This window comes from Mercenaria mercenaria, chromosome 4 (genome assembly GCF_021730395.1).
Source record: "Mercenaria mercenaria strain notata chromosome 4, MADL_Memer_1, whole genome shotgun sequence".
Taxonomy (NCBI): domain Eukaryota; kingdom Metazoa; phylum Mollusca; class Bivalvia; order Venerida; family Veneridae; genus Mercenaria; species Mercenaria mercenaria.
In genome coordinates, this window is record NC_069364.1 from 91,994,675 (window position 1) to 92,013,617 (window position 18,943).

Genomic DNA, 18,943 nt, shown 5'->3' on the forward strand with positions numbered 1-18,943 from the left:
AATTAGATTTAGCACGCTTGTTGTACTACAGAAAAGTGGTCTCGATTTTTCCCTACTACTAGTAATGAAAAAGTTACAATAAAAGCTATTTAAAGTAACAATAAAGGGAAGTAATTCTAAAGAAGGGAACTGCGCATGACACTTCGTCTCATGATGGTGTATAATTGTGCCAAGTTACATCAAAATCCCTCCATGCATGAAGAAGAAATGCTTCGGACAAAGTCATTCTTGTATCTGACCTTTGGCCTCTAAGTGTGACCTTGACCTTAGGCCTAGTGACCTGGATCTTGCGCATGACACTCCGTCTCGTGGTGGTGAACATTTGTGCCAAGTTATATCAAAATCCCTCTATGCCTGAAGAAGAAATGCTCTGGACAAGGTTTTTATTCTTGTATCCTTTGACCTCTAAGTGTGACCTTGACCTTTGACCTAGGGACCTGATTCTTGCGCATGACACTCCGCCTCGTAGTGGTAAACATTTGTGCCAAGATATATCAAAATCCCTCCATGCATGAAGAAGATATGCTCCGGACAAATTTTTTTAAGAAAATATGATAAAGGGGAATAACTCAAAAAATAGGCAAGGTAGAGTTATTGTTCTTGCACACTGCACTTCCTCCCAATGTGTTCTATCAGTATATGAAGTTTGAAGAAAATCCCTCCAGTACTTTTGGGGTTATGCTCCGGACAAAATGTTTTAAGAAAATATGATAAAGGGGAATAACTCAAAAAATAGGCAAGGTAGAGTTATTGTTCTTGCACAATGCACTTCCTCCCAATGTGTTCTATCAGTGTATGAAGTTTGAAGAAAATCCCTCCAGTACTTTTGGGGTTATGCTGCGGACAAAATTTTTTAAGAAAATATGATAAAGGGGAATAACTCAAAAAATAGGCAAGGTAGAGTTATTGTTCTTGCACACTGCACTTCCTCCCAATGTGTTCTATCAGTGTATGAAGTTTGAAGAAAATCCCTCCAGTACTTTTGGAGTTATGCTCCGGACAAAGATCGTTGCGGACGCATGCACGCACGGACGGAGAGCATTTCTAATATCCCCTTCGCCTTTGGCGGGGGGATAAATTAAATTCACAAGTACACCGAGGACCCCTTTCCATTTACATAGAGGTACTGAGACACTAGACAAATGTTTTACCACTTGCTAACTGATGAGTTTCACACTATGCACACATATGCTAGCATATAAATAGTAGGTGCAGCTAGTTCTGTTCAGGAGTACCAAAACGCATGGAAGATAAGCGGAATAAGGACAAGAGCTGTCCGTATTAAAGACAGCGCGCTCCACTATTTGGGGATTTGACAGTAAAATGAATATATGTCTGAATAAGAGACCTCTACTTTAAAAGGAAGATACACCAAGGGGCATAATTCCATCAAATACACAAATTTGAGTTATTAGGATTGCTACATCACATGCAGATGATGATAATAAAGATATGTTTTGAGTTTCAAGTCATTATCTTATATCAAAACAAAGTTTGTAAAAAATTTAAGTATAAAAGGGGCATAACTGGGTCAAAAATACAAATCAGAGTTATGGGGATTGTTACCACACATGCAGATGATGATGATAAAGATACATTTTAAGTTTCAAGTCTTTATCTTATATTGCATCAAAGTAATATCCAGAAAGTGCAGATTGCAAAAAAAAATTTAAGTACAAAAGAGGCATAATACTGTCAAAAACACAATTAGAGTTATGGGGTATGTAGCCACACATGCAGATGATTATAAACAAATACATTTAATTTCAAGTCATTATCTTTTAAAGTACCAAAGATATGTCTATAAACGAAGTTTTCGAAAAAATTTAACATGAAAATAATTCCAAGTATAACTCCTTGGTGACCTTGACCTTGGGTATAATGGGCCCAGCCCCTGCACATACTTTGTTTGTATGCTGGACAATGTTTATGTGAACTTACAGTATGATATAAGCAAAAGTAACAAAGATATGATAGAAAAACAAAGGTTGCCGAAAAACTTTAACTTTAAAAATAACACAAGTATAACAGCTTGGTGACCTTGACCTTGGGTATAATGGGCTCAGCCCCTACACATACTTTGTTTGTATACTGGACAATGTTTATGTGAAGTTACTGTAAGTTATAAGCAATAGTAAGAAAGATATGAGAGAAAAACAAAGGTTGCCGAAAAACTTTAACCTTAAAAATAACCAAAGTATAACAGCTTGGTGACCTTGACCTTGGGTATAATGTGCTCAGCCCCTACATATACATTGTTTGTATACTGGACAATGTTTATGTGAAGTTACAGTAAGATACAAGTAATAGTTACAAAGATATGACAGAAAAACAAAGGTTGCCGAAAAATTTTAACCAAGAAGGGTCACACAGACGCCTGGGCGAGTAGTATAGCCCCCCTATTCCCCGAATAGTGGAGCTAAAAATAGATTATAGGCTATTTACATAATCAGGTCAAAAGCTGTAAATACCGGAAAACAAACTCATGCAATTACAGTAATACTGAGACATAGTGGTAGAAGGGCCAAGGTTAAACAAGGATAATATTATCCAAGGAGAACAAATGCATGAAGCCACCTGTGATTAATTAAAATTTATTTTATAAGAAAAATTCAAGATGACGCCGCCATTTCGACGCGGTCACGCCAACTCTTTTTGATAAAAGTAAAGCTAAAAGTTAAAACACATTTAAGATTATTTCACCACACTTTCAGCTGTTGAGAACTGCCTTGCGTCACTCCAGCACAACTGAAGTTTATAAAATCTAAAATATTCTCTCCCAAAACTTCGTCCGCCACCATCAACCTTTACCTCATGAAACTGATTCAAGCCTAACACAGAAAAAAAAATCTTCCCGCCAAACCACTCCCGAGAAAATCTAGAAAAGTGATGCATATTAAAAAAAAAACAATCTGAATATCAAATAAAAGTCTAACAAGCGAAACTGTAATTAAACATTTCTTTTTTAATTTATTTACCTTTGTTCCCCGCTTTGTGTCTTCGCTTTGCGTCCTTCCTCGTGCTTTACTGACTGCCTACTGAATGAACAGGAGTTCACGCCCAACATATGTCACGTGATTCGCACTTTGGTTAGCAAAAATTTATGATAAACTATACTTTCACTAGCCGTTACCTGCTACACTAGGATAACAATTCGACCGAACGTGCGGTGTTATATAGTGTTACATGTATGTCATATGGAATACGATTTATTTTCTTGAACACTGTTCATTTTTTCTGCACCACAACTCAGATTTTTGCTATGACTAGTTTTGAAAGAGTATTACTACATTGTCCGATATGGAATTCCATGGCTAAAAATCAAACTTCCCTAGGTTAGTCCTTGGCCCTCTTTCTTAAAGAAAATGGAACAAAAATTCTCAACTGGTATTAAGAAGTGCGACATAGCTTATAACTGTATTTTAAATTCTTATATGTACGGACTTCACCCAGTTACTGACCATTTTTCGACCGCGGGTCTTGGCATAAACTACATTATTGCAGTCGCGAAGAGCTACAACAAACAGAACTTTTTTGCTCGTCAAAAGAACGCTCTCATATACATATGGGTGAAATGATGGAACTCCTGCGGCAGATATAATGATGGAACAAACGATTATGATTAATAAACAAACGGGACATGAATTATTGAACAAACTGGTTATAATGAAGGAACAGGTGTGAAAGACGTATGGTTCCAGACATGATGTCATTTATCAACATAATAGAACTCACGACCCCACGGTCCATTTTATTAGTTGGGTTGTGACTGTAACTCACGTAGCAGATAATAGTAAGTGGATGATTTTAAAGGTGATTTTCTCTACACATGTAGATCAGGTGTGTTGAATGCTAATCCTTCTATTGTAGAAGCACACCACGGAGTGAGTGAACGAGTGCCGTAGGGAATATTATCAAACTTGTTTGGAATACCTTTAAAAAGAACTACATGTATATTCTTGTCAATCACATAATAAAATTACAATAAAATCTAATAATGCGGTCATTTTTATGAGGAAGTAGTGACATAGATATTTCATTTTTACAAAAATACGGTAACTCACTAATTTGGTGTAAGATTCTTGCGTATATATGCATGGTTCTTGTATGTCATTGTTTCCAAATAATGAATGATTCGATTTTACAGAAAGTTCACACAGTGAAACTTCGATTCCCATGAGTATGTACAACTTGGGCATTGTGTTTTCAATAATTAAAAAACGTGTTCAAATTTAAGTGTCAAGTAATGTATATGCCTGTACGGATCATCAAAAGTCCTTCACAAAGGAAAAACATGGGGGCTCTGTGGCCGAGTGGTTAAGGTCACTGACTTCGAGTCACTTTCCATTCACAGATGTGGGTTTGAGCCTCACTTGGGATGTTGAATTCTCCATGTGAGGAAGCCATCCAGCTGGCTTACGGAACCAATGTGCCCGCCCGTGATGAAATAATGCACGGAGGGGCACCTGGGGTCTTCCTCCACCATCAAAGCTGGAAAGTCGCCTTATGACCTATAATTGTGTCGGTATATACGACGTTAAACAAAACAAAACAAAACAAGCAAAGGAAAAAACATGGTGCGGCTTCCTGTGTCAAGCGGAGTTTGTCCGGATCCCGCCAAGGCAACGTGACTACTGGAGTCTGTCAATCTTTGATTATTTTTTTCAGACAATGTAAACATTTACAACTTATTATTTACTCTTTTTAAGAAACAAAAAAAACGAAGTAAAATGAAACATGTGAATCTGGTCATTTAAATAATATTATATATGATGGAAAATACAACTGAATATGAAAAATACAGTAAACAATTAAACTGTATTCTATCAATATAAATGACCGAAGGTGAGAAGAAAACGCGCACCTCATTTTTAGCATCAAAAGTATCATCATATTGCAATATTTAATAAAATTTTATAAAATTGCTTGTGATAACAATTACATTAAAGCCTTAAATCATTTAGTCGAATAAAACATTCAAGTAACTAAAATCACAATGGCCATAGCTTTCGCGGAAGCGATGGTTCCAGAAACTTGGATTAATTTGGCCAGGTGAGTGTATTTCCGCGGTCATTGGTTAGTTTTCTGAAGGGTTTATCTTATTTTTGTCACTTTTGTCTGGAAACAACAAGTGACTCACTGAGACAGGAGCCCACTTATGTACTCTTTCAGCCACAAACACTTGTTTAGTGCTATTCCTTGCCATTAATGTAAACACTTCTGTAAAATTTGATGAGGGACTTCTGATTTTGTAGAATTTTGATAAAAATGGTAACATTTTTGTGTAAAAAGGCCCCTGATTACGTTTGTATCATGGCGTAAGTGTGATTACGTTTACATCATAGCGTACGTATGACACGATCAGACAACAGCCGGTGAATTGTCACTGCAGGTATATAAAATAACCGACCAAATATGGTTGCAGCGCAGTGGACGGTGGATAAAACGGAACATTATGGTTTGTCCGATTCTTTTAATATCAGTTCTGGGCTTTAACCATAAATAAACTGCACTTTCTTCCCAGGATTTAATTTGGTTACGATCGTTACAATATTCTGACGAGTGTAACACAACATTTAGGAAATGATTTAATAATCATGTTACTCAAACCTTTTGATCACGATACTGCATGGTCGGTTGGTCACGCGGCATTATATATCGTATGAATATGACGGTTGGGTTCATCAAATTTTTGTTATGCGATAATGCAATATATAGATCTATCATTCAAAGATGCACTCACTGAGAGTAAAAAATCGCTTGCAGTCATTGATTTACTACACAAAACGTTAGCTGCTTTACATAAACCCATGCATGACACTGCACATAATTATATAAAATAGAAGGGAGAAAATGATGAAATGATGGCTTAAAAATAGCATTTGACGAATCAGATGTTTAACATGGATATTTGTTTTGCACTTAGATCTAACATTCTGTTTTTAGTATTTTTATTATTAAGTAAAATGTGTACATGCCCTTCTTATTACAGTACTTACAGTACTAAGTGTACAACTCGGCGATATATGACCATTTTGTGTCAATTCGCCGTAAAACCCAACTCACTCACTCACTCACTCACTCACTCACTAAGTGCATGTACAAAGAAGGATATCTTCTACTAACATTAGTAACTGAGTTTGACAAGGTCTCTTTTCTCGGAAACCATGCTGCAATTCATAGAACATATCGTTCTTTGTGAAGTGTTTTGTTATGTTAGAGCATACAATGTGTTCCAGGGTTTGACACAAGCTACTGGTAAGAGAGATCGGGCGATAGTTGGCTGGGTCTGACCTAGAACCTTTCTTAAAGATGGGGGCAACATTTGCCTTTTTCCATATATCTGGCAGAGTACTTGACTGCAGGGATTTTTGGAAAAGTTTTGTAAGGATGAGGGAGATCTCTCGGCTAATATTCTTAAGTACGACCGGTCTTATTTGGTCGGACCCTGCAGCTTTGTTACAACCCGTTTTGTAATAAAGTTGCAAATTGTAATAATTATCACAAAACGGATTGGAGTGCTTATTACAATTTGAAATTGACGTCACAACCCGTTTTGTAATAAAGTTGCAAAATGTAATAAATTTCTCAGAGTGTGTGTAAACGTATTTTGTGTCATAGTTCTAAGGTTCACTATGTGAATAAAATTGAATGAGGTGAGCATGTCAGGTGGCGTACTTTTAGCATGTAATTTTACTCATTAATTGTAACTAAAAAGGTTATTGGTGAGCATAACATCAAGGAAGTTTCTACAAAATGGTTAAGAGTGCTTATTACAAAGTGAAAATGAATACAGCATCCCGTTTTGTAATAAAGTTGCAAAATGTAATAAATTTCTGAGTTAGTTTAAAGCATTTATGTCATATTTCTAAGGCTCACTTTATGAATAATGTGAAGGAGATGAAGATCTTTTGATAATATGGCCAACCGAGTCTCCAATTTTCACTGTTTGCCTTGTTTTCGGTGCTTTCGAGGTATCTACTTTCCAGATTTTATTTATTACCTGCCATATAGGCAAGTAGTTAGAAAATGAAATTGGATCTTTACAAAATCAGTGAAATTGAAATAATTATTACAAAACGTGTTAGAAAGCTTATTACAATGTAAAATGGACATCACAACCCGTTTTGTAATAAAGTTGCAAAATGTAATAAATTTCTGAGATAGTTGTAAAGCATTTATACCATAGTTCTAAGGTTCACCATGTGAATAAAAGTGAAGGGTGTGAATATGTAATATGTCATACTTACAACAATTTGGCATTTACTATTTACATTAAAGTAAAAAAATGTACTTACAATATTAATGCGGATACTCAAATTGTAATAATTGTTACAAAACGGGTTAGAAAGCTTATTACAATGTCAGATGGACATCCCAACCCGTTTTGTAATAAAGTTGCAAAATGTAATAAATTTCTGAGTTAGTTGAAACGCATTTGTGTCATAGTTCTAAGGTTCACTATGTGAATAAAAGTGAAGGATGTGAAGATGTAATGTGTGATACTGATGACAATTTGGCATTACTTATTTACATAAAAGTAGAAAAAACAAGTACTTACAACATAAATGTGGATACTCAAATTGTAATAATTGTAAATAAACTTTGCTAAGTTGAGCATTATTCTATTCTTATCACATTTAAGGGGGTCAACGTATTTTTGAACACGTGGTGTACGGTATTAATAAGGTTTGATATAAATATGCCTAAGTTTATTTAGATGGGACGTATTACTACAAAATTAATTCATTTGAAAAAAAAATCAAAAGTGCACACTCTACCAAAACGAACGAACGAACAAACAAACAAACAAACAAACAAACAAAACAAAACAAAACAAAACAAACAAACAAACAAGAAATTAAAAGCTATATGTGTGTGTCAAAAGTATGTTTAAAAAACAAAGAGAAAAATATATGATTACAAGTGAATTGCTGTTTGGAACTTAAAGTGTTCAGTCAGATACACTGTATTACATGTCGGACTCCTCACATTTGATTCATCATAGCAGTATTGAATTGGTACTTCATAGCAAAGTGAACTACTATATCTTGCAGTACATGCACGGACCAAGGCAACTGCCTTGGGGCACACTGCATTCAAGTTGGCGGTCTGATGTATATACATTGTTGATATTAACCTTACAAGTACGATGCCGTAAGTAGGTGTCTGCCCATTAAAGAGCTGTTTCACAGACACTATACTGTGCTTTTAAGACATCTAGCAGAATGTCGTGGTCGGCAGTGTCAAATGCCGCACTTAAGTCAATTGCAATTAAGGGCCGTGAATGCCACTTAGAAGATCATTAACCAACCGAAGCAGCGCAGATTCACACGAGTCATATTTCCTATATGCAGAATAGTTCTTAGGCGAAATACTGTTTTGATTTACATGTTTGTTTAATCTGTAAAGAACAGCTTTCTCAATAAGTTTTGACAGAAATGATAAATTATTCACAGGACGATAGTTGGAAAGCTGCTTTTATAGCAAAGGTCTAACAACAGCTTGTTTGTATTTCACAGGAAACCAGCTTGTTGTAATGACTAGGGCTATAGTATAGGTTCATGCTTTTTGTTTCCTATATTCTGTATCTCTTTTTTGCACATGCACCATGCAAAACACCTCATGTTTCCAGAAAAGCTCTACCTACCGATCATAAATAAACTGACCGTAATGATCCTCTTAATTTTAAACCAGGGTCCAGACGGCTTATTTTCACGTATATAGTTAACTGTTCTATCACTGACTTTATATTTAACTCAACATGTTTCATACAGACATAAAATCAGCAAACTACATAATACATTCTGATAGGATGGTGGTCGTTGTCCCAAACTAATAGATGGGCCTATAATAACTACTGGTAATAAATGTCTATAAAAACTCAGACAAAAAGTGTCAATTTTAAGTTAAATCCCTTTGTGGAGGTATTTTCCACATATCCTTCTGTTTATGAAAAACAACAAAGTTTAAGAAAGTTGGTAATATTTATTTGATGAAACTCTGTTGAATCTTACCAAGCTTTTGCAGTTTTCGTTCGGTATATAGGGTTGGCCCTGAATAACTGAATAAAAGATTATGCCTTCACAGAAAAAGTCTTCACAGAACAAGGTCATTAAATTGACATTTTATTTCCGTAGGGATGCTTAAAATGCTGCAAAAATCAAATTCATTAATAAATTAGAGCAGCATGTAGGGGTCACGTGACAGGAAAATCACTTTCAGGTCGTAGGATGCCATTAATATTGCAAACAATTTGTACCTGACCTCTTGTATCTATAAATAGTAAGTAGGCTTTTCATTGACCTATAGCGTGTAGCATGACTTGAAATATATAATTTAAGTTTATTTTTTTCCCAAAATAACCAGGATACAACAATTAAAAGTATACTAATATGTATAAGTACTCATGACGAATTATTGCCCTTTGAAGTATGTATAAATATAAAAATGTTTATTTATTTATTTTTTCTCTGTTAGTTTGTTTTCGGAGCAGTAGTGATACATGTATTTAAATCGGAGCAGTAGTGATACATGTATTTAAATCGGAGCAGTAGTGATACATGTATTTAAATCGGAACAGTAGTGATACATGTATTTAAATCGGAGCAGTAGTGATACATGTATTTAAATCGGAACAGTAGTGATACATGTATTTAAATCGGAGCAGTAGTGATACATGTATTTAAATCGGAGCAGTAGTGATACATGTATTTAAATCGGAGCAGTAGTGATACATGTATTTAAAGTGAACTGGACTAGATTATATATATATATACTTTAAATATCGTTTTTAAAAATGAAGCTTTTTAAAGATTAGTTTCTCAAACTTCCTTTTTGATAAACATTACAATATCCGTGCATTTTTTATCATTCTGTTTTGCCGACCTACTATTTACATAGTCTGAATGATATCGGCTTAACAGCACATATTGCTTACAAAGTTTTATCAGGATATTTGATTAGTATGGTAATAAATATTTACATTTAAAATCAAAGATATCATATGACCCATACTTATTTTCTTTCAGCCTCAGGTACTAGATGGAAGGAAGGATGAAATGCAAGAGTGAGTTTCACTACGTTTATATAGATTTTTTAAAATAGTATTGTTCTTAAGGTTAACTTTTGTAAGACTAACAAAACTGTCAAGGACCAGAGACGAGAAAAAATATTACTTATTTTGAAATGTAATAATCAAATTCATTACTACATAATAGTCCAGATATTTTCTTTTTTGTTAATTTGATCCAAACATAAAGATTTATAAACATTTTATAGCACCACTATATCCAGATCAGTTTTAAACGATAATCGACAATTGCAGTTCATATTGCTTGTATCCACGTACCGGGTAAATAAGAGCTATCTGATGCAGAAATTGCATAACAGCAATCTCCACAATGTAGAGAAATGAATTGAGGTACATCATTAGTGGACAATGCGGTGCTTTGCAAAAGTAATTCCTAGTGGTGCCCATTAGACGGAGATGTGTAGTTCTTGTTAAAACAAATGGCGGATATACAACTGTCAATTAATGTGTTGAACTGGTTTTGAGAGTAGTGCCACAAGAATGTGTATAAAAACTGTACTGATATGATTTTTTAAAAATAGTGTGTGTAAATGAATTGATTTGACTATTACTTTTCAATAGAGTCAATATGTATTGTTGTCTTTGGTCCTTTTAATTTTTTGTTCATCGCGCAAAACTTCTGTCCTTAAGTATAATAGCAAAACATACAATGAATAATAATCTTTCTACTTTGAGAATAGAAATAACAACATAAAAATATAATACATTGTTAGCATTTCCTAATGTCGTGAAAGTTTTATTAGAATTATGCTAACATCTCGCTGTTGTTCAAAACTCTGTAAAGATATAAAAGTACTAAATAGGCATTCAAGCAGCACTTCCGGACTAGATAATGGCGGAAAGAAAGAAAAAACAGTTAAACTGGCATTTTTATGTTTTCAGTATGCCAGTTTTTGTTTTATTTTCATTGTGGACTATTAGTTGACATTTTGGTAGCATTTTCAAGAAGATTGTTTGCATCTGTAGAAATGTACACAAACCCTTTTACACTTGTGTGCATACCCACATTCTAGCTGTCAGTTTGGAAAATGTTCCAAAACTTGTTGACCTGTCAGAGAGAAAATCTCTCTTAGAAGATACACGGCCGTTACTTTTTTGGTGTTTTTTTTTGTGGTTTATAGCTCATTCATGGACATATGATTATTATTTCTTTTTTAAGACGGGCCTAGTTATGTGTGACAGCTCTCAGAAATTGGTAACCTTATATAGAACATATAGCAAATTTATTTACTACTGTATTGCCTTTACAACAAAATGGTTCTAGATTATTCACGTTTAGATGGTGACAAATGGCTGAAATCATATGTGAACAAATATTGTAAAGAACAGTTATGATATTCTTGTTTTTAGCTCACCGTGCTCAGGGTGAGCTATTGTGATCGCTCACCGTCCGGCGTCCGTCCGCCCGTCGGTCGTACGTCCGTCGTCCGTCCACACTTTACTTTAAACAGCATCTCCTCCTAAACCACCAGGTCAATTTTGATGAAACTTAACAGAGATGTTTCTTAAATGGTCTTCTTTAATACTCGTTCAAAGAATTTAATTCCATACAGAATTCTAGTTGCCGTGGCAACCGAAAGGAAAAACTTTTAAAATCTTCACGTCCAAAACCACAGGTCCTAGGGCTTTGATACTTGGGGGGCACATGGTCTATATAGACTTTTATCTCGCCTCCTACAAGATTCTTGCATTTCTATTGGTCAAAAGACGTCACGTGGAGACAGGATATATTCCATATCCTGCTAGTACATTACAGATATGAATTTTGATTAAAAACAAAATGGCTGCCGCATCGCTAGGGTAATTAAAACAAGTCAGATTATAAGCCCAAACTATAGATATCATTTCCGAGATAAAAAAAAATAGTGTTTTCTTGCCGCTCTTAGTTTTCCTACCTAATTTAGGTTCGTGAAGTGAGTGGAAATTATATAGAAGAACAGTAACTCTGTATGGCACGGCCGCGATTGACCTTGACCGTTGAAAGGTTGAAAATTATGTTGTTTTAGTAAAATCATCGTAAAGCAAAGGAATTAACACATTTGTAAGACAGCAGTTTGTTGTAGGATCATTTAATCTACCTGCAAGATAAAGGAATTAACAGGAAACGGGACTAAAGCGGAAGTTTAAGACATTTCTGACATCGTCTAATCTGATGATTTTTCGAAAGGATGGAACGTAAAAGTGTTTCAAAACCAGTTCATAACCTGTATAAATGAGCTTCTGTGTTTTGTGATTCTGTCAAAATACAGTTCATTTTTCATTTTATGGCTGGTGTTAATCAACTATAATCAAAGCATGAAAACCAGGGAAGATTTCAGGATTCCAGTCTGCACTGTTGTAAGTAGCTTTATTAATATAAAAATTGTGTCAATCAGTACAGCGAGGATGGAAAAGGTAGTCGGCAAGATAAAATCGTTACACTGCTTGTTGGTGACAGGATACGGGATATACGCTGTCTCGAAAATCCATATCAGGCTCGAGCTACGCTCTCGCCTGATATGGATTTCCTCAACAGCGTATATCCTGTATCCTGTCACCAACAAGCAGTGTAACTAATAATATAGGGACCCCGCACCTCCACACACACACACAGTACCTGCCTGTATTTATTTAGTAGAAACTTTTAACTGTTAAAGCAACTAAACTCAGGTGAGCGATATATGGCCATCACGGCCCTCTTGTTTGAAGACATGAATGTTTTTTCTGATTATGTTTATATTGGGCTATTCCAGATAATATCTGAACCCCCCCTATGGAAGGATTTACTCACAGCTTTAGCGTGAGTAATACGAATTATTTGCGTTGTTAGAATAGAAATAATAAATCTGTTCCAATAATTTTATCAGTTAATAAAATATGAGCAGTCGTTCGGATGCGAATAATTAAACCACTCGTGCTACGCACTCATGATTTAATTATTACGCATCCAAACTCCAGCCAATATTTTATTAACTGATAAAATATAGGAACAGATTTATTATTTCTTAACTAGTGTTTCAAACTTTTATAAAGAAATATGCAAGAGCAGGCCTAATTATCTTACTTTCATTATATCTATCAAGGTTCAAGTCAAAATTTCATATGTATTTTTGTATTATTTTGTGAAACCATTTAGTTTCGAGGGCATAAAAAAATTCACTGTTTCACAAAAACAGCTATTTTGTTGGGATCTAATGTATGGATTTTGATCACTCAACACATTCAAACTGAATGGGAATTTAAGTGGTTCCTCAAGATTTAATTTCATGAATTGACTTATTTGTGATTTACAAGTATTGTAAACCTTCTTACCAGGATTGACTGGTTTATTTTTTGGATCAGATTCCTTCCCAGCCAGTATGTCCACGTCATGTACTTTTGCTCCAAGGCCAAGAAAATCCAACAACACTACCCATGTCTGTTGATTTATTTTTGTGTCCAGACAGTTGAAATCAACATCGACAAACCTTTTAGTTTCATTGTATTTTTCTTTATACTCAGGTGATGCTTTGTCCACTAAGAGAACTGAGATGTGAACAAGATTTTCTCCTGAAAGCTCGTCGTGAGAGTACCTACGTGAAAAATGGGGTGTTGGAGGAGGCGTGCTTGGACTGGCCCTGAAATATAGAATAATCTTGTTTTAAATAAAGCGAATACACAACACTACCTTAAACCTTCCAATCTCCCTAAAAATGTATATATTTGGAAATAACTAGAATAAACAAATCAAAACATGAAGCATAACCTACATCTGTTATCTTTCTCAAAAAAAAATCCAGAAAGGTAGTACTTCAGGACTATCTGTTAAGCATAACTTTACTTAATTATTGTTCAGACTTGAAGGGCAAGGAATGCCTGACAATAGGTTAATTTGATATGAAAGCCATCCTCAAGTCTTTTATAATGCTGAAAGAATTTTTAAAATCAGACCACTATTGAAAAAGATATTGCTGTTTGAAAATTAAGAAAATGGGTGATCATGTAGGCAGCCATTTCAGTGTGTTTATGACATTTACACACTGTTGAATTCCTTATTTAGCATATAACCTTTTAAATAGATTTATTTTATATGTTTCTTGAGTGTAAAGATGTAAAACATGGTAATTTCTTTCATTATGGATGGAAAAGGTTGAGAAATTATTTTACAGAAAATAAATGCAGTAAATTAATGAGCCGCACCATGAGAAAACCAACATAGTGCATTTGCGACCAGCATGGATCCAGACCAGCCTGCGCATCCGCACAGTCTGGTCAGGATCCATGCTGTTCGCTAATGGTTTCTCTAATTGCAGTAGGCTTTGAAAGCGAACAGCATGGACCCTGATCAGACTGCGCAGATGCGCAGGCTGGTCTGATCCATGCTGGTCACAAATGAACTATGTTGGTTTTCTCATGGTGCGGCTCAGTTCAATTATGTATCTAAAAATCGAATAAATCCGCCATTTTGTTTTTTGTTATCATGGAAACAAAATGGGCGCCATTTTAATATTCATAACATTGTCATTTTTAAGCCGATTTTGAAAATTCTTTCTCTTCTTTAAACTATTTAAGAAATCCTAGCAGACTGAATTAACATAAGAACAACATTGCCTTTCCCTTCAAAGCCTGATTTCAATATAATAATTGATGATAAAGTTCTTTCTATGGCTACAATGATGTTCCCTTATAAAAATGACAAGGAATAATTTCAACAATTTTTTTAACACTTCATAAAAGTATTTACCCTTGTTGAAATCTGCTTCTAGCAAATGTCTGTGTTGTCAAGAATGGTCTAATTAAGGGCTCAGTGACCACAGGCTGGTTAACAGTTGGCGCAAGATTGTGGAAACTACTTGGTAAAGAATGCGGCATCACAGGTACTGGAGCAACAATAGCATTATCTGGACAGGACTGTGACAAGAACTCTCGAGGTTTCATGTCTGCAAAATCATCTTTCTGTGGTTCCTTAGAAACCATAATCTGTCTGTGAGGAGAGTCTGCTTTTTCTAATAAATCATCCATTACTAGAGATTTTAGAAAAACTTCTACTTTCGTTGTGGCGGGATTGTCTTTGAGGAAGTCGAGAAGAAATCTATGAAGTTTTAATTCCACAACTCCCCGCTCGCCTTCACCGAAATCACCTCTTAGTTCAACACTGAACAATGGAACCTCTAATTTAAGTTTCTTTGTTACAAATAATTTGGTAGTCTGAGACTGGTTCAAACTAGAAAGTCTGCTTGAAGATAAGCTCTCAGGCTGTGTAGAACCATCTGGTGAACCAGTCATACTTTTTGGCAGACTGTCTGCACTAGTTGCATTCTGGTTAAAATTGGACTCAGTCTGCTCTACATTCTCATCTGCACTAGACATATAATCTGATGTCTGCAGAATCTGCTCATAGACACTTTTTTGAAGCACAAGTTTAAGTGGGGTTTGTATTTTTGCCTTCATGTCCAACACTGGCTGACTTTCTTGCTCATAGTACATGTCATTTACATCTTTTGGCTGAAAATGTCCAGGAAATTCACCAACATTGTTTGCATTTATCACAGAAGTTCCTCCTGTTGTATGGTCTATAGTCACATGTACTGTAGTGTCAAATAAAATTGGTGTTCCAAATTCACTCCCTACAGTCAATGATCTATAATCCACAGACCCATCTAAATTTATAGAATTTTTACATGTCTGTGTATTTTTGTCAATATCTGCAGCATAAAGGTTCATGTTACGCACTTCCATGAATATACGGTCCGGTCTTTGCCCTTCCCCATCTGTCAAGACATCTTCAAACGAGTGACCTTGACTTTTGTCTACCGTATTGCTTACTGTAATCTCACCAAGATGAGCAACTAGTACATTTGCACTAGTTGCATTTTTTGGCACAACAATAATAGGTGAATCAAACGAAGCATCTAATTCTATTCTAGTTTCCACAGTTTCAGCCTCCTCACAAAATGTCATATTTTCAAAATATTCAGACTCTGCTTTTTCTGGAGCTATATTCAGTTTTTGTCTTGAGCCACCAAACCCCTCTAAGCTGCTTGAACTTCCGTATAATGAACTTTGACCTAGACCTAATTCTGATCGCTTAGCAACCATTCCCTTAGCAACCTCACTAGCTACACTTTTAATAGACTGTGCAACTGAAGTTCTGTACTCCTTGAATTCTGACACACACAGTGACAATTCATTCAAAGTTCTTGGTGAATGTGTGTAGCAAAGGGAGGCAACCTTCAAACTGACCTTTTTTGTATCTTCTGCATTAGTAGAATCTAAATAGGCTTCACCATTGTTACTCAAAGGTTTGCTAAAACTGAATGAAAATGCTTTATTATCATCGTTGTCAAATGGTTCTGATTCATTAGCAGTTCTAGAGATGTTTGGAGTTAGAACACTTTCCCGGCAAACATCATGGCCAGCAGTAAAAAGTCTGCGATGACGTTTATTTTCTGGTGTAACATCAAACACGTGAAATCCTCCAAGAGAGCCTGACATACTTAGCTCCGAGCCTGAAACAAATTGTACATTTTTTACTAATAAAAAAAATCCAAACAATGTCAACACCCATCCTATAAGCATGCCTTAATTACTTCCATCCATAACAAAGAATTCAAGTAAATGCTGACAGAATAAGATATACCGATCACAAGACATTAGTTCAGATGATTCAGTAGGACTGCTCTTTCATGTACACAAGTTTTTGACTTCAAAATATTTCATGTACACAAGTTTTTGACTTCCAAATATTTCATGTACACAAGTTTTTGACTTCAAAATATTCAAATTAATTAGTTTCAACTGCAAACAATTCAGTTTTAAAATGTATAAATTTAGCCACTCCTCATAAGCATTACCTATACTAGCCTGGACTCTAGCACATGACATGGTTGCCGTGGCAACTTTCCTTGCGGCCTTCCCTCCAGAACTGTAGTCTAATCTCATCATCATAACAGACAACCGATTAAAATCTGCCGTCAGTTCAGTTTTGGATTTTTCTGTATCCAACTGAGACAAACCAGCAAACATGGACTGGTTTACTGTCAAATTACTTGGAGCAGACAGTTGCCGTAACCCAGATGGTTTTTTCGTCTTGGGTACCGTTCTCTTCAAGAAACTGACAATCTCAACTACAGTTTCCTGGTTAGCTGAAATAGAGATATCGCTGGATTACTGGTGCTTTCTGATATTACTACTAATTTATTTGTATTTTAACTCTTTTAGTACAAAAGCTCAAAATGGTTCCAACTACAGGTTTGAGGCTATGAAGTGAGATCTTCATCATTAAGAAACCAATAGGGAAGAAGCATAATGACCAACAATGTTTTCCTAATGATGAAGATTTCACTTCCTAGCCTCAACCCAACTTTTTCAACTACATTTTTCAATGCAGCTATCAACAGATCAGTCTATTAATGACTCTCTTCAAAGATAGTAACGTACAATTTGTACTTTCTTCAGGAACAAGTACTGGAATTTTTTTTTAATATCTTATATTGTGACTGGCTGAAAAATTCTGGCTGAAAAATTAGGGTAAACACTAATCTTTCTTTCTAGTTTTAATCTGTTTGTTTTACCATACAACTAACAGAAACTGGTGAAATTTAAAGGGAAGTAATTCTGATGAAAAGACACAAGAATGATACTGACTTGCTAATTTCTACCATTTACACTATCATACATACACGGTAAGTATAATGCAGTAAAAAGAGATTAAAATTAGATGTCTAGTAAGTTAACCTATAATTGTAAATTTTTCAAATATCAATTATTGGCAATTAATATATACAATGTTTAAATATATACAATTTTCTTTTATAGTTGGGAACAAAATAAGAAAAGTTATAAACAAAACTGTCTCCATAGGATGACACATGCCCCCGATGGCACTTTGAATGAATAGTTATGGCCGATGTTAGAGTTTAAGACCTTTGACCCACGGACCTGGGTCTTGCGCGCGACATGTCGTCTTACTGTGCCACACATTCATGCATAGTTATTTTAAAATTCATGCATGAATGACAAAGATATGGACCGGACATGCCCATCATTGAACTATCATGAAATATGACCTTTAACGTCTAAGTGTGACCTTGACTTTTGAGCTACGGACCTGGGTCTTGCGCGCGACAGGTCGTCTTACTATGGTACACATTCATGCCAAGTTATTTGAAAATCCATCCATGGATGACAAAGATATGGACCGGACACGAATGCACTATCATGAAAAATGACATTTAACGTCTAAGTGTGACCTTGACCTTTGAGCTACGGACCTGGGTCTTGCGCGCGACACGTCGTCTTACTGTGGTACACATTCATGCCAAGTTATTTGAAAATCCATCCATGGATGACAAAGATATGGACCGGACACGAAAATTGCGGACAGACAGTTCAAAAACTATATGCCTCCCTTCGGGGGCATAAAAACAAGAAGCTGCGTTCAATAAACACTTGATGCCCCCGGTGGCATCCTTGTCGATACAAAGCAATGAGGTCAAGGTCAAACTGAGGTCAGGTGATGTTTGAAGATGAGGAATAGTCACAGGTTACATCTGCATTAGTATCAAGTCATTCTAGTAAGGGGTATTGATGCTAGAGGAAACGGTCCCATTTGGCTAACCAAGAGATGCCCCATACAAAGCAACCTAAGTCCAAAACGAGGTCAAGGTCAAACTGAGGTCAGGTGATGTTTGAAGATGAGGAATGGTCACAGTTTACATCTGCATTAGTATCAAGTCATTCTAGTAAGGGGTATTGATGCTAGACGAAACGGTCCCATTTGGTTAACCTCGTACGGACGGACGGAAGGACGGACAGGACAATCACTATATGCCTCCCGCATCAGTAGATGCCGGGGGCATAAAAAATATCTTATCAAGTTTAAGGGAGGTA

At 35.6% G+C, this 18,943-nt stretch overlaps 1 protein-coding gene and 2 long non-coding RNA genes across 4 annotated transcripts in view; 2 read left to right on the plus strand and 1 right to left on the minus strand.

Moving 5' to 3' along the window:
• The window catches only part of LOC128556525 (uncharacterized), a 192,136-nt gene extending 178,430 nt beyond the window's left edge, over positions 1 to 13,706 (plus strand). The window contains exon 4 of the long non-coding RNA XR_008370742.1: positions 13,574 to 13,706. This is a non-coding gene — a long non-coding RNA (uncharacterized LOC128556525). The remainder of the gene's footprint in view (positions 1 to 13,573) is intronic.
• LOC123553082 (intermembrane lipid transfer protein VPS13D-like) overlaps positions 1 to 18,943 on the minus strand; it is a 240,767-nt gene that overhangs the window by 199,086 nt on the left and 22,738 nt on the right. For both annotated transcript variants that reach the window (XM_053541957.1, XM_053541958.1), the window contains 3 exons: positions 16,906 to 17,196; positions 14,796 to 16,560; positions 13,385 to 13,689 (listed from right to left, as the gene is read on the minus strand). In XM_053541957.1, coding sequence (XP_053397932.1) covers positions 13,385 to 13,689; positions 14,796 to 16,560; positions 16,906 to 17,196 — 2,361 coding nt within the window. The remainder of the gene's footprint in view (positions 1 to 13,384; positions 13,690 to 14,795; positions 16,561 to 16,905; positions 17,197 to 18,943) is intronic.
• The window catches only part of LOC128556526 (uncharacterized), a 218,055-nt gene that overhangs the window by 190,509 nt on the left and 8,603 nt on the right, over positions 1 to 18,943 (plus strand). The window lies entirely within an intron of this gene.